At 35.0% G+C, this 13,531-nt stretch overlaps 1 protein-coding gene across 6 annotated transcripts in view; it reads left to right on the top strand.

Annotated features, from left to right (window-relative positions):
- Positions 1 to 13,531, top strand: part of KLHL28 (kelch like family member 28) — a 36,914-nt gene that overhangs the window by 12,560 nt on the left and 10,823 nt on the right. For 4 of the 6 annotated variants that reach the window (XR_014021446.1, XM_081289926.1, XM_081289930.1 and 1 more), the window contains one exon: positions 8,764 to 9,662. Coding sequence is in view for 5 of the 6 variants with exons in the window: in XM_081289926.1 (XP_081146052.1) it covers positions 8,764 to 9,662 (899 nt within the window). In the remaining variant the exon portion in view is untranslated. Of the gene's footprint in view, positions 1 to 593; positions 626 to 1,778; positions 1,828 to 8,763; positions 9,663 to 13,531 lie in introns of those variants that run through there. The other 2 variants (XM_081289929.1, XM_081289928.1) reach the window with 2 other exon arrangements.

Consider the following 13,531-nt stretch of genomic DNA (forward strand, 5'->3'; position numbering starts at 1 on the left):
TTGGAATCTACTATAGAATGTTTACATTTATGCCTCTTAAATTTCTTATTAGATATCAGGTCTTTTTGGATCCTCATTTTGTTGTCCAATTTTTGCTGTCCTTTGCAACTTCATGGTATCTATAAAGCACAAGAGCATACCCTGAGTATTTTCATCTTGATCTCATAGCATATCACTAGAACATTCCTCTAGTCCTCATTCCATTAAGTGTAGTTTACTCTTAGTTGTTCAACCAGTTGCTAATTTAGCTAAATGAACTATATTTCTAATTTTTAGTTTTATTCTCAAAAAATTGTGAGTCTTTATAAAATTCTGTACTAGCCCAGCATGATGGTGCACACCTGTAATCCCAGTGGCTTGGGAGACTAAGACAAGAGGATTGCATATTCATGGCCAGCCTCAGCAACTTAGTGAGGCCTATAAGCAACTTAGTGAGACCCTAACCTCAAAATAATGTAAAAAACAAAAAGGTCTGGAGATGTAGCTAAGTGGTAAATTGTTCCTGGGTTAAATCTCCAGTACTTAAAAAAAAAAAAAAATTTTTTTTTTTTCACTGACATTCAGTTAAAACATCTAGGGTACTTTCCTGATCTACAAGTTCAAGCACGTTGAAAAAAGAAACAAGGTTAGCCTATGACATGTCTTATTATTATTAGCCTATCCGTACTAGTCTTAGAGATCTATTCACAGATCAAGTCCTTAATAATTTTAGAATTTAAAAAAAATAATAATTTTAGAATGTTATCTGAAGTTAACTTCAATCTTACCAAATTATGGAATATACTATCTTGTTTTTGAAATTGTGTCCAGTGTCTGATGCTAGGGATTGACCTGAAGGGTACTTTACCACTGAGTTACATCTCCAGTCCAATTGATTGATTGATTAATTGATTGACAGGGTCTGGTTAAGGCTCCCACGCTGGCATTGAATTTGTGATCCTTAGTTGCTGGGATTACACGTGTATGCCACATGCCTTTTTATAGGTTCTTTTAAATATTTTGGAGCATAATTGTTTAATCTGAGAGAGAGATGAACTTATAAAGTAGCGATCTTCTTTTTGAACCATCTAATTTTCCATATCAGTTCACCTTTCCTGTCCATTCTTCACTTTACAGTCTGAATATTATTATTCTTGTTAAATCAGATAAATGAGAGATAAAGGGGGTATGTTTTATAAAACAGTAACACATAATTAAACTAATTGCATGTACAGGGATAGACTTTTAGACAAAGGTAAAAGTCTATCCCTGTACATGTGATTAAACTCAGGGGCACTGTTCTTTTGAGAATTGGGGGTCTGAAGTAAGGAGTATGAAAGGGGAAAAAGGTTACAGACAAAATTTAGCATGTGGTAAGATATTTGGGAGATAGCAAGTTTTATATAGAGCTATAGTAATTATGTAAGCATTATAGAGTGAAAGTTCATTATGGGAAAGACAGAAATTAGTAAAAGAGATCATGGAAAGAAAGTAAGACTTAAGTGCTCTATTAGCACCTCAAGTTGTATGGAACTTTGTTTTACTAGATCACTTACATGTAACTTTCTGAGATGGATTAGGCATATTATTATTTTATGAATGAAAAATTTAATAGACTAAGAAATGTGCCAATTCCACCTAATGACCAGTTAGGATGGAAATTAGTTATCTTTTCTCTCCAATTGCCTTACTGTTGTACCCTTTAACTCATAGTACACTCTTAACTCACATTTTATTGTTTTCATTATTTGATTTGATCCTCAAAAACCTTGACTTATTATTGTGATCTCATTTTGTAGATGAAGAAATTGAAGGTGAGAGAAGGTAAAATTAACTGCATATAAATAGGTAGGATTGCTTTCTTTATACAACCACCTAATTTCTTGCCTTTCCTATTGTTCATTCTTCACTTTTCAGTCTAGATATTAACTTTTGAGGCTAAAGGAATCTTTCAAAAGTCAACACTGTAGTCAATAATATAATATATCCAGATCTAAACTTAATACCTTACAGTACCTGTATTTTTTTCTGAAAGAAAGTCACTACCAAGAAGTATCTTCATACTTGTTCATACCATGTTTGAAATAATGCTTTGAGAATTATTTTGGTAGATGTGTTTTAGTATTACTAGGAGAGATCAGACTGGGAGGATGATGTCAGCTGTAAGATGGCCATATTAACATATCTTACTAATTTTTTAAGTTATATATAGTGCTGAGAATCGAACCCAGAGCCTCATACATTCTAAGCAAATGCTCTACCGCTGAGCCACACCCCAGCCCCACATACCTTATTAATTGATTTCAAATTCAGCGGGAGATTTGAAATAATGAAATTATTGACCAAGATAAACATTTCAATATTTGGATTTTTCTGCTTAAAAACATAATAGCTGTGAAGTGCTATACTCATATCTGTGAGTCCTACCAGTATTTATATTATTGAATAGTGTGATTTAATAGTGCAATATTATTTAATAGTGTGATTAATTTTGTGATGCTTTTAAAATAGGAACAAAGCCAGGCATGGTGATGCATGCCTGTAATCCCAGCTACTTGGGAGGCTAAAGTAAAAGGATCACAAGTTCAAGACCAGCCAGAGTAACTTAGGGAGACTCAACTTAGTGTTGTCTCAAAAAATGAAAAGGGGTAGCTCAGTGGTATTATACCCCTGGATTTGATTCCTAGTATCACAGAAAACAAATAAATAAATAAATAAAATTGGAACCAAATCTTCTACTTTACTTTTCTCACCCTGATTTGTGTTTTAGGTGTAAGTGAAAGAAACAGGGAACAACTCATGTTATATAGATGTCTTAATGTTCCTTTTGTCTGTTCTAAGCAGCTGTTTTGATCCATTGTGAAATATCTATGTATTAATTTCTTATGGCTGCTGTAACAAATTACCACAAACTCAGTTGCTTAAAACAACAGAAATTTATTATTTCACAGTTCTGGATCCCAGAAGTATGAAATTAGTGTTAGTGGACTTTAAGCTTCTGGTGGCTGTCAGCATTCCATTCTCTGCCTCCATAGTCATAAAACCTTTTCCTTGTCTGTGTCAAATCTCCCACTCTGTCTTCTTATAAAAGTACATGTTGATTACTTTTAGGGTCCTTTGGTATTATTCAGTATAATATTCCCATCTCAGAATTCTTAATAGCATGTACATAGTCCTTTTTCACCATGTTAAGTACCATTCATAGTTTTCAGGGATTAGGATATAGAGAGCTTTTTTAGGCTAACACGGTACTTATTGTCTTTGTACTTTTTCTTCTTTTTCATTCATTTTTCTGATCTTCTATTTTTATTCTTCTTTGTGTTCCAAAGTTGTAAACAGACTGTACATAATCTGAATTTATAATTAAGAGTTGAGTGGCTACAGTGTTGATTAGAAGGCTCACCTAAATTGCCTTCAATATAGAACTTTGGGTTCTGTTCATAATAATTTTGTTGTTGAATAAATTGACAGTAATGATACCTTTCTTAAAGTATTGAATTTTTAAATTTTTATTTATTCTAATTTGTTATATATGACAACAGAATGCATTACAATTCATATTATACATACAGAGCACAATTCTTCATATCTCTGGTTGTACACAATGTAGAGTTAACACCATTTGTGTCTTCATACATGTACACAGGGTAATGATATCCATCTCATTCCACTGTCTTTCCTACCCCTATACCCCCTCCTGTCCTCTCCTACCTCTTTGCCCTATCTAGTGTTCACCTAATCCTCAAATGCTCCCCCTACCAACCCCATCATGAATCAACAACCTTATAGCAGAGAAAACATTTGGCATTTGTTTTTTGGGGATTGGCTAACTTCACTTAGCATTATATTCTCCAGCTCCATTCATTTACCTGCAAATGCTATGATTTTATTCTCTTTTAATGCTGAATAATATTCCATTGTATTATATAACACATTTTCTTTATCCATTCATCTACTGAAGGGCATCTAGGTTGTTTCCACAGTTTAGCTCTTGGGAATAGTGCTGCTATTGATGTGTCTGTGTCCCGTAGCATGCTGTTTTTAAGTCCTTTGGGTATAGACCGAGGAGTGGGATAGCCGGGTCAAATGGTGATTCCATTCCCAGTTTTCCAAGGAATATCCATACTGCTTTTCATATTGGCTGCACCAATTTGCAATCCGGTCAACAGTGTATGAGTGTGCCTTTTTCCCCACATTCTTGCAAACACTTATTGTTGTTTGTATTCTTAATAGCTGCCATTCTGACTGGAGTGAGATGAAATCTTAGAGTAGTTTTGATTTGCATTTCTCTAATTGCTAGAGATGTTGAACATTTTTTCACATATTTATTGATTAATTGTATATCACCTTCTGAGAAGTATCTGTTCGGTTCCTTGGCCCATTTATTGATTGAGTTATTTGTTTTTTTGGTGTTAAGATTTTTGAGTTATTTATATATCCTAGAGGTTAGTGCTGTATCTGATATGCATGTGGTAAAAATTTGCTCCCCAAATGTAGGCTCTCTACTCACGTCACTGTTTCTTTTGCTGAGAAGAAGCTTTTTAGTTTGAATCTATCCCATTTATTGATTCTTGATTTTAATTCTTGTGCTACAGGAGTCTTACTAAGGAAATCAGGGCCTAATCTAACATGATGGAGATTTGGGCCTACTTTTTCTCTATTACGTACAGTATCTCTGGTTTAATTCCTAGGTCTTTGATTCACTTTGAGTTTTGTGCATGGTGAGAGATAGGGGCTTAATTTCATTTTGTTGCATATGGATTTTCAATTTTCCCAGCACTGTTTGTTGAAAATGCTATCTTTTCTCCAATGTGTGTTTTTGTGCTTTTGTCTAATATAAGATAACTGTAATCTGTGGGTTTGTTTCTTTGTCCTCTATTCTGTACCATTAGTCTACAAGTCTCTTTTGGTGCCAACACCATGCTGTTTTTTGTTATTATTGTTCTGTAGTATAGTTTAAGGTCTGGTATATGCTACCTGCTTCACTCTTCTTGCTGAGGATTGCTTTAGGTATTTTGGGTCTTTGATTTTTCCAGATGAATTTAATGACTGCTCTTTCTATTTCTATGAGGAGTACCACTGGGATTTTGATTGGAATTGCATTAAATCTGTATAGTGCTTTTGGTAGTATGGTCATTTTGACAATATTAATTCTGCCTATCCAAGATCAAGGGAGATCTTTGTATCTTTTAAGATTTTCTTTGCTTTCTTTCTTTAGCGTTCTGTAGTTTTCATTATAGAGGTTATGTTTTCCTTATGTAGTTTTCATGACATTTTATTGTAACCTCTTTTGTTAAGTTGATTTTCAAGTATTTTATTTTATTTTTTAAGGCTATTATAAATGGGGTAGTTTTTCTTGTTTCCCTTTCAGAGGATTTGCCACTGATGTACATACACGTGTTTGATTTATGGGTGTTGATTTTATATCCTGCTACTTTGCTGAATTCATTTACTAGTTCTAGAATTTTTCTGGTGAAATTTTTGGGTCTTCTAGGTATAGAATTATATCGTCAGCAAATAGTGCTAATTTGAGTTCTTCTTTTCCTATCTGTATTCCTTTAATTTCTTTCGTCTAATTGCTCTGGTCAGTGTTTCAAGAACTATGTTAAATAAAAGTGGTGAAAGAGGGCATCCCTGTCTTGTTCTAGTTTTTAGAAGGAATGCTTTCACTTTTTCTCCATATAGAATGATGTTGGCCTGGGGATTAGCATAGATAGCTTTTACAATGTTGAGATATGTTCCTGTTATCCCTAGTTTTTCTAATGTTTTGAACATGAAAGGGGTGCTGTGTTTTGTCGAATGCTTTTTCTGCATCTATTGAGGTAATCATATGATTCTTTAAGCCCATTGATGTAATGAATTACATTTATTGATTTCTGTATGTTGAACCAACCTTGCATGCCTGGGATGAATCCCACTTGATCGTGGTGCACTATCGTTTTGATATGTTTTTGTATTCGTTTTGCGAGAATTTTATTGATAATTTTGCATCTATATTTATTAGAGATATTGGTCTGAAGTTTGCTTGCTCTGATGTCACTGGTTTTGGAATCAAGGTGATATTGGCCTCATAGAATGAGTTTGGAAGTGCTCATTCTATGAGGCCACTGGTGTGGCCCTCTTTTTCTATTTCCTGAAATAAATTGAAGAGTGTTGGTATTAGTTCTTCTTTAAAGGTGTTGTAGAACTCAGCTGTGTATCCATCCGGTCCTGGGATTCTCTTGGTTGGTAGGCTTCTGATGGTGTCTTCTACATCATTGCTTGAAATTGATCTGTTTAGATTGTGTATATCCTGACTCAATTTGGGCAAATTATAGGACTCTAGAAATTTGTTGATGCCTTTGATATTTTCTATTTTATTGGAGTACAAGTTTTCAAAATAATTTTTAATTACCTTCTTTATTTCTGTAGTGTCTGTCATGATATTTCCTTTTTCATCGTGTAAGTAATTTGAATTCTCTCTCTCCTCCTCGTTAGCATGGCTAAGGGTTTGTCAATTTTATTTATTTTTTTCAAAGAACCAACTTTTTGTTCTGTCAGTTTTTTCAGTTATTTCTTTTGTTTCAATTTCATTGATTTGAGCTCTGATTTTAATTATTTCCTGTCTTCTGCTTTTGGTGTTGGTTTGTTCTTCTTTTTCTAGGGCTTTGAGATGTAATGTTAAGTCATTTATCTGTTGACTTTTTCTTCTTTGAAGAATGCACTCCATGCAATGAACTTTCCTCTTAGAGCTGCCTTTGTAGTGTCTTAGAGATTTCAATAAGTTGTATCAGTGTTCTCATTTACCTCTAAGAATTTTCAAATCTCCTCCTTGATGTCTTTTGCAATCCATTGTTCATTCGGTAGCATATTATTTAGTCTCCAGGTGTTGGAGTAGCTTTTATTTTTTATTTTATCATTGATTTCTAATTTCATTTTGAGTAATCTGATAGAATGCAGGGTAGTATCTCTACTTTTTTGTATTTGCTAAGAGTTGCTTTGTGGCATACTGTATAGTCTGTTTTAGAGAAGGATCCATGTGGTGCTGAGAAGAAAGCGTATTCACTCGTTGAAGGATAAAATATTCAATATATGTCAGTTAAGTCTAAGTTATTGATTGTATTATTTAGTTCTATATTGAGTTTCTTTGTTCAGCTTTTGTTTAGAAGATCTATGCAGTGGTGAAAAAGGTATGTTAACATTACCCAGAATTATTGTGTTGTGGTCTGTTTGACTCTTGAACTTGAGAAGAGTTTGTTTGATGAATGTAGATGCTCCATTATTTGGGGCATATATATTTATAATTGTTAAATCTTGTTGGTGTATGGTTCCCTTGAGCAATATGAAATGACCTTCTTTATCCCTTTGATTGATTTTAGCTTGAAATCTCCTTCATTTAATATGATGATGGAAACCCCTGCTTGCTTCCACAGTCCATGTGAGTGGTGTGATTTTTCCCAACCTTTCACCTTTAGTCTGTGGCTGTCTTTTCCTATGAGATGAGTCTTTTGGAGGGCAGCATATTGTTGGGTCTTTTTTGGTTTTTGATCCAATCTGCTAATCTATATCTTTTGGTGAGTTTATGCCATTAACAATCTTGTGTTATTATTGAGACATGACTTGTATTCCCAGCCATTTTTGGTTTATTTTGGTATTTAACTTTACTTAGTTTCTCCTTTGATTAGTTATTTCTTTAGTGTAATACCTCTCTGCTGATTTTCTTCGTTGTTTTTTGTTTTTTCTTCATGGAATATTTTGCCAAGGATGTTCTGTAGTGTGGGCTTTCTAGTTGTAAATTATTTTAACTTTTGTTTATCATGGAAGGTTTTTATTTCATCATCAAATCTAAAGCTTAATTTTGTTGGATACAAGATTCTTGGATGACGTCCATTTTCTTTCACAGTTTGGTATATGTTGTTCCAGGATCTTCTAGCTTTCAAGGTCTGGGTTGAAAAATCTGCTTATAACTTAATTGGTTTCCCCCTATATGTATTCTGATTCCTTTCTCTCATGGCTTTTAAAATTCTCTCCTTATTCTGTATGCTAGACATTTTTATTATAATGTGCCTTGGTGTGGATCTGTTGTGATTTTGTACTTTTGGCATCCTGTAAGCCTCTTGTATTTGGTTTTCCAATTCATTATTCATGTTTGGAGAATTTTCTGGTATTATTTCATTGAATAGATTGTTCAATTCCTTTGTTTTGGAACTCTATGCCTTCCTCTATCCCAGTAACTCTTAAATTTGGTCTTTTTATACTATCCCATATTTTTTGAATGTTCTGCTTATGATTTCTTACTGTCTTCATTGTGTCGTCTACATTCTTATAAGTTTTGAATTTTGTTGTAAAGTTTTTGAATTAACATGAATTTTTTTTCCAATTACAGTTACTAATATTAAGAAAATAGCCAAATAGATAGTGTTGTTTCAAAACTTAATTTTGCTGTAAACAAGGTTCCCCTGACACCTTAGCATTTTGTTTCCCTGGCTCAGACTTGAATTTGTTGAAGGAACAGTGTTTTTGGCAGAGTTTTGATCTAAAAGTCCATTGTCCAGAGATTTTCATGGCTTGGAACATAGTGTATTTAACATTTTGGGTCTCCATCTTGCAAGAAAGGAGTTGAATTATATGACTATTAAATCCCTTCTAACTCTGAAAGCTTATGTTCTAATATTAAGTATTTTAAAACCCAAAGAATACAGGAAAATGAACAATAAATCTGATTTTCATTGTACTATTTAAAACAAAGAATCATACTGGCATGATTATTTTGAAGTAACTGTCCATGCTTTTGTTTTTCTGTAGATGGACCACACATCCCCGACCTACATGCTTGCTAACTTAGCCCACTTACATTCTGAACAACTTCTTCAGGGCTTGAATCTTCTTCGTCAGCACCACGAACTCTGTGACATCATTCTTCGTGTAGGTGATGTTAAAATTTATGCTCACAAAGTGGTACTTGCCAGCATCAGCCCGTATTTCAAAGCTATGTTCACTGGAAACCTTTCTGAAAAAGAAAACAGTGAGGTTGAATTTCAATCCATTGATGAAACTGCTCTCCAGGCCATTGTGGAATATGCCTATACAGGGACTGTTTTTATTTCTCAGGATACAGTTGAATCTCTTCTTCCAGCAGCAAACCTACTTCAGATAAAACTTGTCCTGAAAGAATGTTGTGCATTTCTTGAAAGCCAGCTTGATCCTGGGAACTGTATTGGAATATCTCGTTTTGCAGAGACATATGGTTGCCATGACCTTTATTTGGCAGCCACTAAATACATATGCCAGAATTTTGAAGCTGTATGCCAGACAGAAGAGTTTTTTGAGCTTACACATGCAGATTTGGATGAAATTGTTTCCAATGACTGTTTGAATGTAGCTACTGAAGAAACTGTTTTTTATGCATTAGAGTCTTGGATCAAGTATGATGTACAAGAACGCCAGAAATACTTAGCACAGCTACTAAACAGTGTACGATTACCATTGCTGAGTGTTAAGTTTCTCACTAGGCTATATGAAGCAAATCATCTTATTCGTGATGATCGCACTTGTAAACATCTTTTGAATGAAGCTTTAAAGTACCACTTTATGCCTGAACATAGACTCTCTCATCAGACAGTCTTGATGACGCGACCTCGCTGTGCTCCCAAAGTACTTTGTGCCGTAGGAGGAAAATCTGGACTCTTTGCCTGTTTGGATAGGTAAATAGAAGGCTTTGTTAAAGGAGTGATATTTATAGATTTTTGTGCTTTTTAAATGTGCTAATTTTCTGTATTTTAAAAATAATTTGGTTTTACTTTTTACTTTTATTTGCTGCTTTTTTTTTTTTTCCTCCCAGAATATTTGTGTGGTAATTTTAATCACATTGTCATCCATTCTCTACAATACTCTCAATTATTAACCTTCCCTCCCAAGTGTGCACCTTTATTCATCCTGGTTACTCCTAACTTTTCTTCCATTTTATGTCTTTATTTATTTATTTATTTTCTGGAACCGTTTACATCTTTACTTGGGTCAGACCAGCATGGAGGGGAGATTTATTATTGTCAGTTACATCCGAATATATTAAAGAAGAGAGCTAAGAACCTGTGAGGAGGGCAATCTGCGGGACAGGACTGTGGGTTTGAATGAATGAAACAGACCCTTAGAAGAACAAGCAAAGAAGTGAAAAAAGCTGGGCATGATGGCACACACCTGTAATCCTAGCTACTTAGGAGATTAGGCAGAATAATCACAAGTTCTAGGCCAGCCTCAGCAATTTAGCAAGATCCTGTCTCAAGACAAAAAATAAAATAAAAATGAAAAAGACTGGGGGTGTAGCTCAGTGTCAGAACATTCATGGTCTCAATCAATTCCCCAGTACCCAAAAAAAAAAAAAGGCGGGGGAGAGGACTTTATGTGCAATTTTTGTTCTTCATTATAAGCATTTTTTCAAAACAGTAGTAATAAATGCTTTTTTAAAAAAATATGTTTTATTTTTCAATGGACCTTTGTTTTACTTATTTATGTGCAGTGCTGAGAATCAAACCCAGTGCCTCACACATGCTAAGCAAGCGCTCTACCACTGAGCCACAACCCCAGCCATAATGCTTTCTTTTCTATTAATTTAGAGCAGGAGTTGCCAGACTATCAAAGATCTAGCAAAGGTAGTATATATAGTCTTCATGGGCAGTATGGTGTTTGTCACATCTGTCCAACTCTACCTTTAGAATTTGCCAGTCCTTGATGCAAGTAACTTTTAGATTTTTAGAAAATGTAGTGTGATGTTATCTTTGCTTTTTCCTTGGATAGAATTTGCTTAAGACAAACTTTTGTTTGATATTTTTCGATAATGCTGTGCATTTCTTTCTGGCAATTTCCAAAACTTTGGTAGATTGCTTTTCTTTCTCCAGTGATAGGAAACTATTGATGTTGCAACTCATATTCTGAATCTTTTTAAAAAATTCTTACTATACATTTTAACTGTAGTCTTAAAACTAGTATTGTTGAGATTAGTCTATAGGTAAAGCATTAGTTGTGGTAGCTTCACATATTAATTGTTTAGTTCTTGTTCTTGAAAGACATGGATTATTGGCGTGAAGTAAATGACTAATAGAATGGCAAAAAAATTCCAAATGTGAATGTGTGTTTTAAAAGTCTGGTTGCCTCTTGGTTTCTTAAATATTAAAAATAATGAACATAAGTTATTGAAGAGTCATAAAAACTGTTCTTGTCTTTAGACCCAGTAATTCTTTTGTCTTCCAATCTATCATAATAAAATTTAAAAATTAAAAATATCATTTGCACAAAGCTGTTCATTGCAGCATTATTTATAACTGGAAAAATTGGAACCAACCTGAATGATCATTCAATTTAATTCTTCAAAAAATTCTAAAAATTCTAATAACACTGTTAGATATGGACCTTTAACAAGCTCATTTAGTAAAAGAGAAAATATTTGCATATATAATTATAATACATAGTGTTAATTCAGTGATAAAGATAAGTCTGTGGAAGTATTAGGGATAGGTGTTTCTCCCATTGGAAGAATTTAGAGCCCAGACGCAATGGCACATGCCTGTAATTCCAGCTGTTTGGGAGGCTAAGGCAGGAGGATTACAAGTTAAAAGCCAGCCTCAGCAATTTAGTGAGGCCCCTAGCAAATTGAGAGATCCCGTCTCAAAATAAAAAGGGCTTGGGGATGTGGTTAGTGATTAAGTGCGCCTGGGTTTAAACCCTAGCACCAATAATAAATAAATACATAAATAGATGGATGGATGAATGAATGTATTTAGGAAGAAGTTTGTACGGAAGTCATGACCAAGGACAGTGGCATGGTATAATATGAGATATGCAGGAAAGTAAAAGCTGTTTGGTATTGGGAAGTATACAGTTCTGATTAATAAGTCAAACAGTGGTGAATGTGAACTGAATCAAAGAAGTTATTATATGCCATGATAAAAAGAAGATTTTTATGTGTATTGCACAACTATTTTAAATAGGGTACTGAAACAATCAAGATTAGTCTGTTAAGTCATTTTGGCTACATTGCAGAGAAAGATTGAGCAACCAGGATTAACACCACAGTGATTAGATCAAAGAGTATTATAGAAACACAGTCAACAGATTATGAGGTCCTGGATTGGGGTAGAACTAGTAAAGACAGATAAGAGCAACATTTTTTTTTTCCTTTTGGTGATGCTGGGGATTGAACGCATGGCCTTGTGCATGTGAGGCAAGCACTTTACCAACTGATCTATATCCCCAGCCCAAGACAGCAATAGTTTAAAAAGTGTTTTAAGAGAGGAAATTGACAGGACAGAGTTTGGATGGATAAAGGGAAAGGATGTTTCAGGAAAGGCAGGAATAAAAGGAGAATGAGATTTCTTGAACAAATGATTAGTTTGATTATATACCAAGAATTGAAAATGTGTGTTTAAAAGAACAAATGAGGGATGGGGCTGTAGCTCAGTGGTAGAGTGCTCGCCTCACATGTGGAAGGCACTGGGTTAAATCCTTAACACCACATAAAAATAAAATAAAGGCATTGTATCCACCACAACTAAAAAAAAATATTTAAAAAAAAAGAACAAATGAAAGTTATGGCTTAGTGATGGCCTTGCTAGCTAAAGAGATTAGCATGTATAGAAGGGAGCCAGATATTTTTCATCAAGACAAGGAGAGAAAGACCTGGAAGTCATTTTAGAGAACTGAGGCTGCCACTTCTATCACAGGCCCAGAGCTCTAGGAGACAGAGTGTTTTGGGGGGACATGTGAGGACAGCCCATTGCCTATAGCCAGCTCAGATATCTGCTCATATCATTCCAGCACAGCACTCACTGGCTGCCCCAGTTTTGACTCAAGCAGAGCCAGCTGTATCTCAACCCTGTGGCTAGTGCAAGTGGTAAACCTTGGCAGTGTTCAGGGGTGTGAATTCTGCACAAATTCAGAATGCAAAAGTTATAGGGACATGGCCTTCTCACCTTCATTTCTAAGAATGTTGTGGACTGTTTGGGGTCACAGAGATTTTTGGCAGGGGTGAATCCACTATAGAGAGTTTTTATTAGGGCAACTCTGAGTGGAAATATAGTGTTAGAGGTGAAGCTACTGCAGAACCCTCAACAAGGTTATACCTAGTGAAGCTGTGTTAACTAGACCACCACAGAGTGTCAGTACTAGGGTAATCCCTAGTGAAAGCATGAGAGTGGGGCCACTACCAAGACCCCAGGACTGAAGAACTACCAACATGCAATACCAGCCTGAGCAAGGTACAGGCACAAAACTCTAGCCTCCAACCATGAGAAGAACTAGATGAACTGAATGCAGCAAAGCCATTGGATTGGGGCTTTCTAAAGCCTTGAGGTCCCAGTTTCTGCCACAGTGTGCCCAGGCTGCAGAACATGGAGTCAAGGGAGATTAAGACTTACTGTTGTTTTCCTTGTTGGGGTTTGGGGCTACTTGGTACCAGTTACTTCTTTCTTATGTATTGGTCCTTTTTGGAATGAGAACACCTGACCCACCATTGTATTTTGGAACTATATAATTTGTTTTGATTTGATAGGCTGACAGGTGGAAGGATTCATGCTTTGAG

The sequence above is a fragment of the Spermophilus citellus genome, assembly GCF_964194105.1.
Source record: "Spermophilus citellus genome assembly, chromosome: 4".
Taxonomy (NCBI): Eukaryota; Metazoa; Chordata; class Mammalia; order Rodentia; family Sciuridae; genus Spermophilus; species Spermophilus citellus.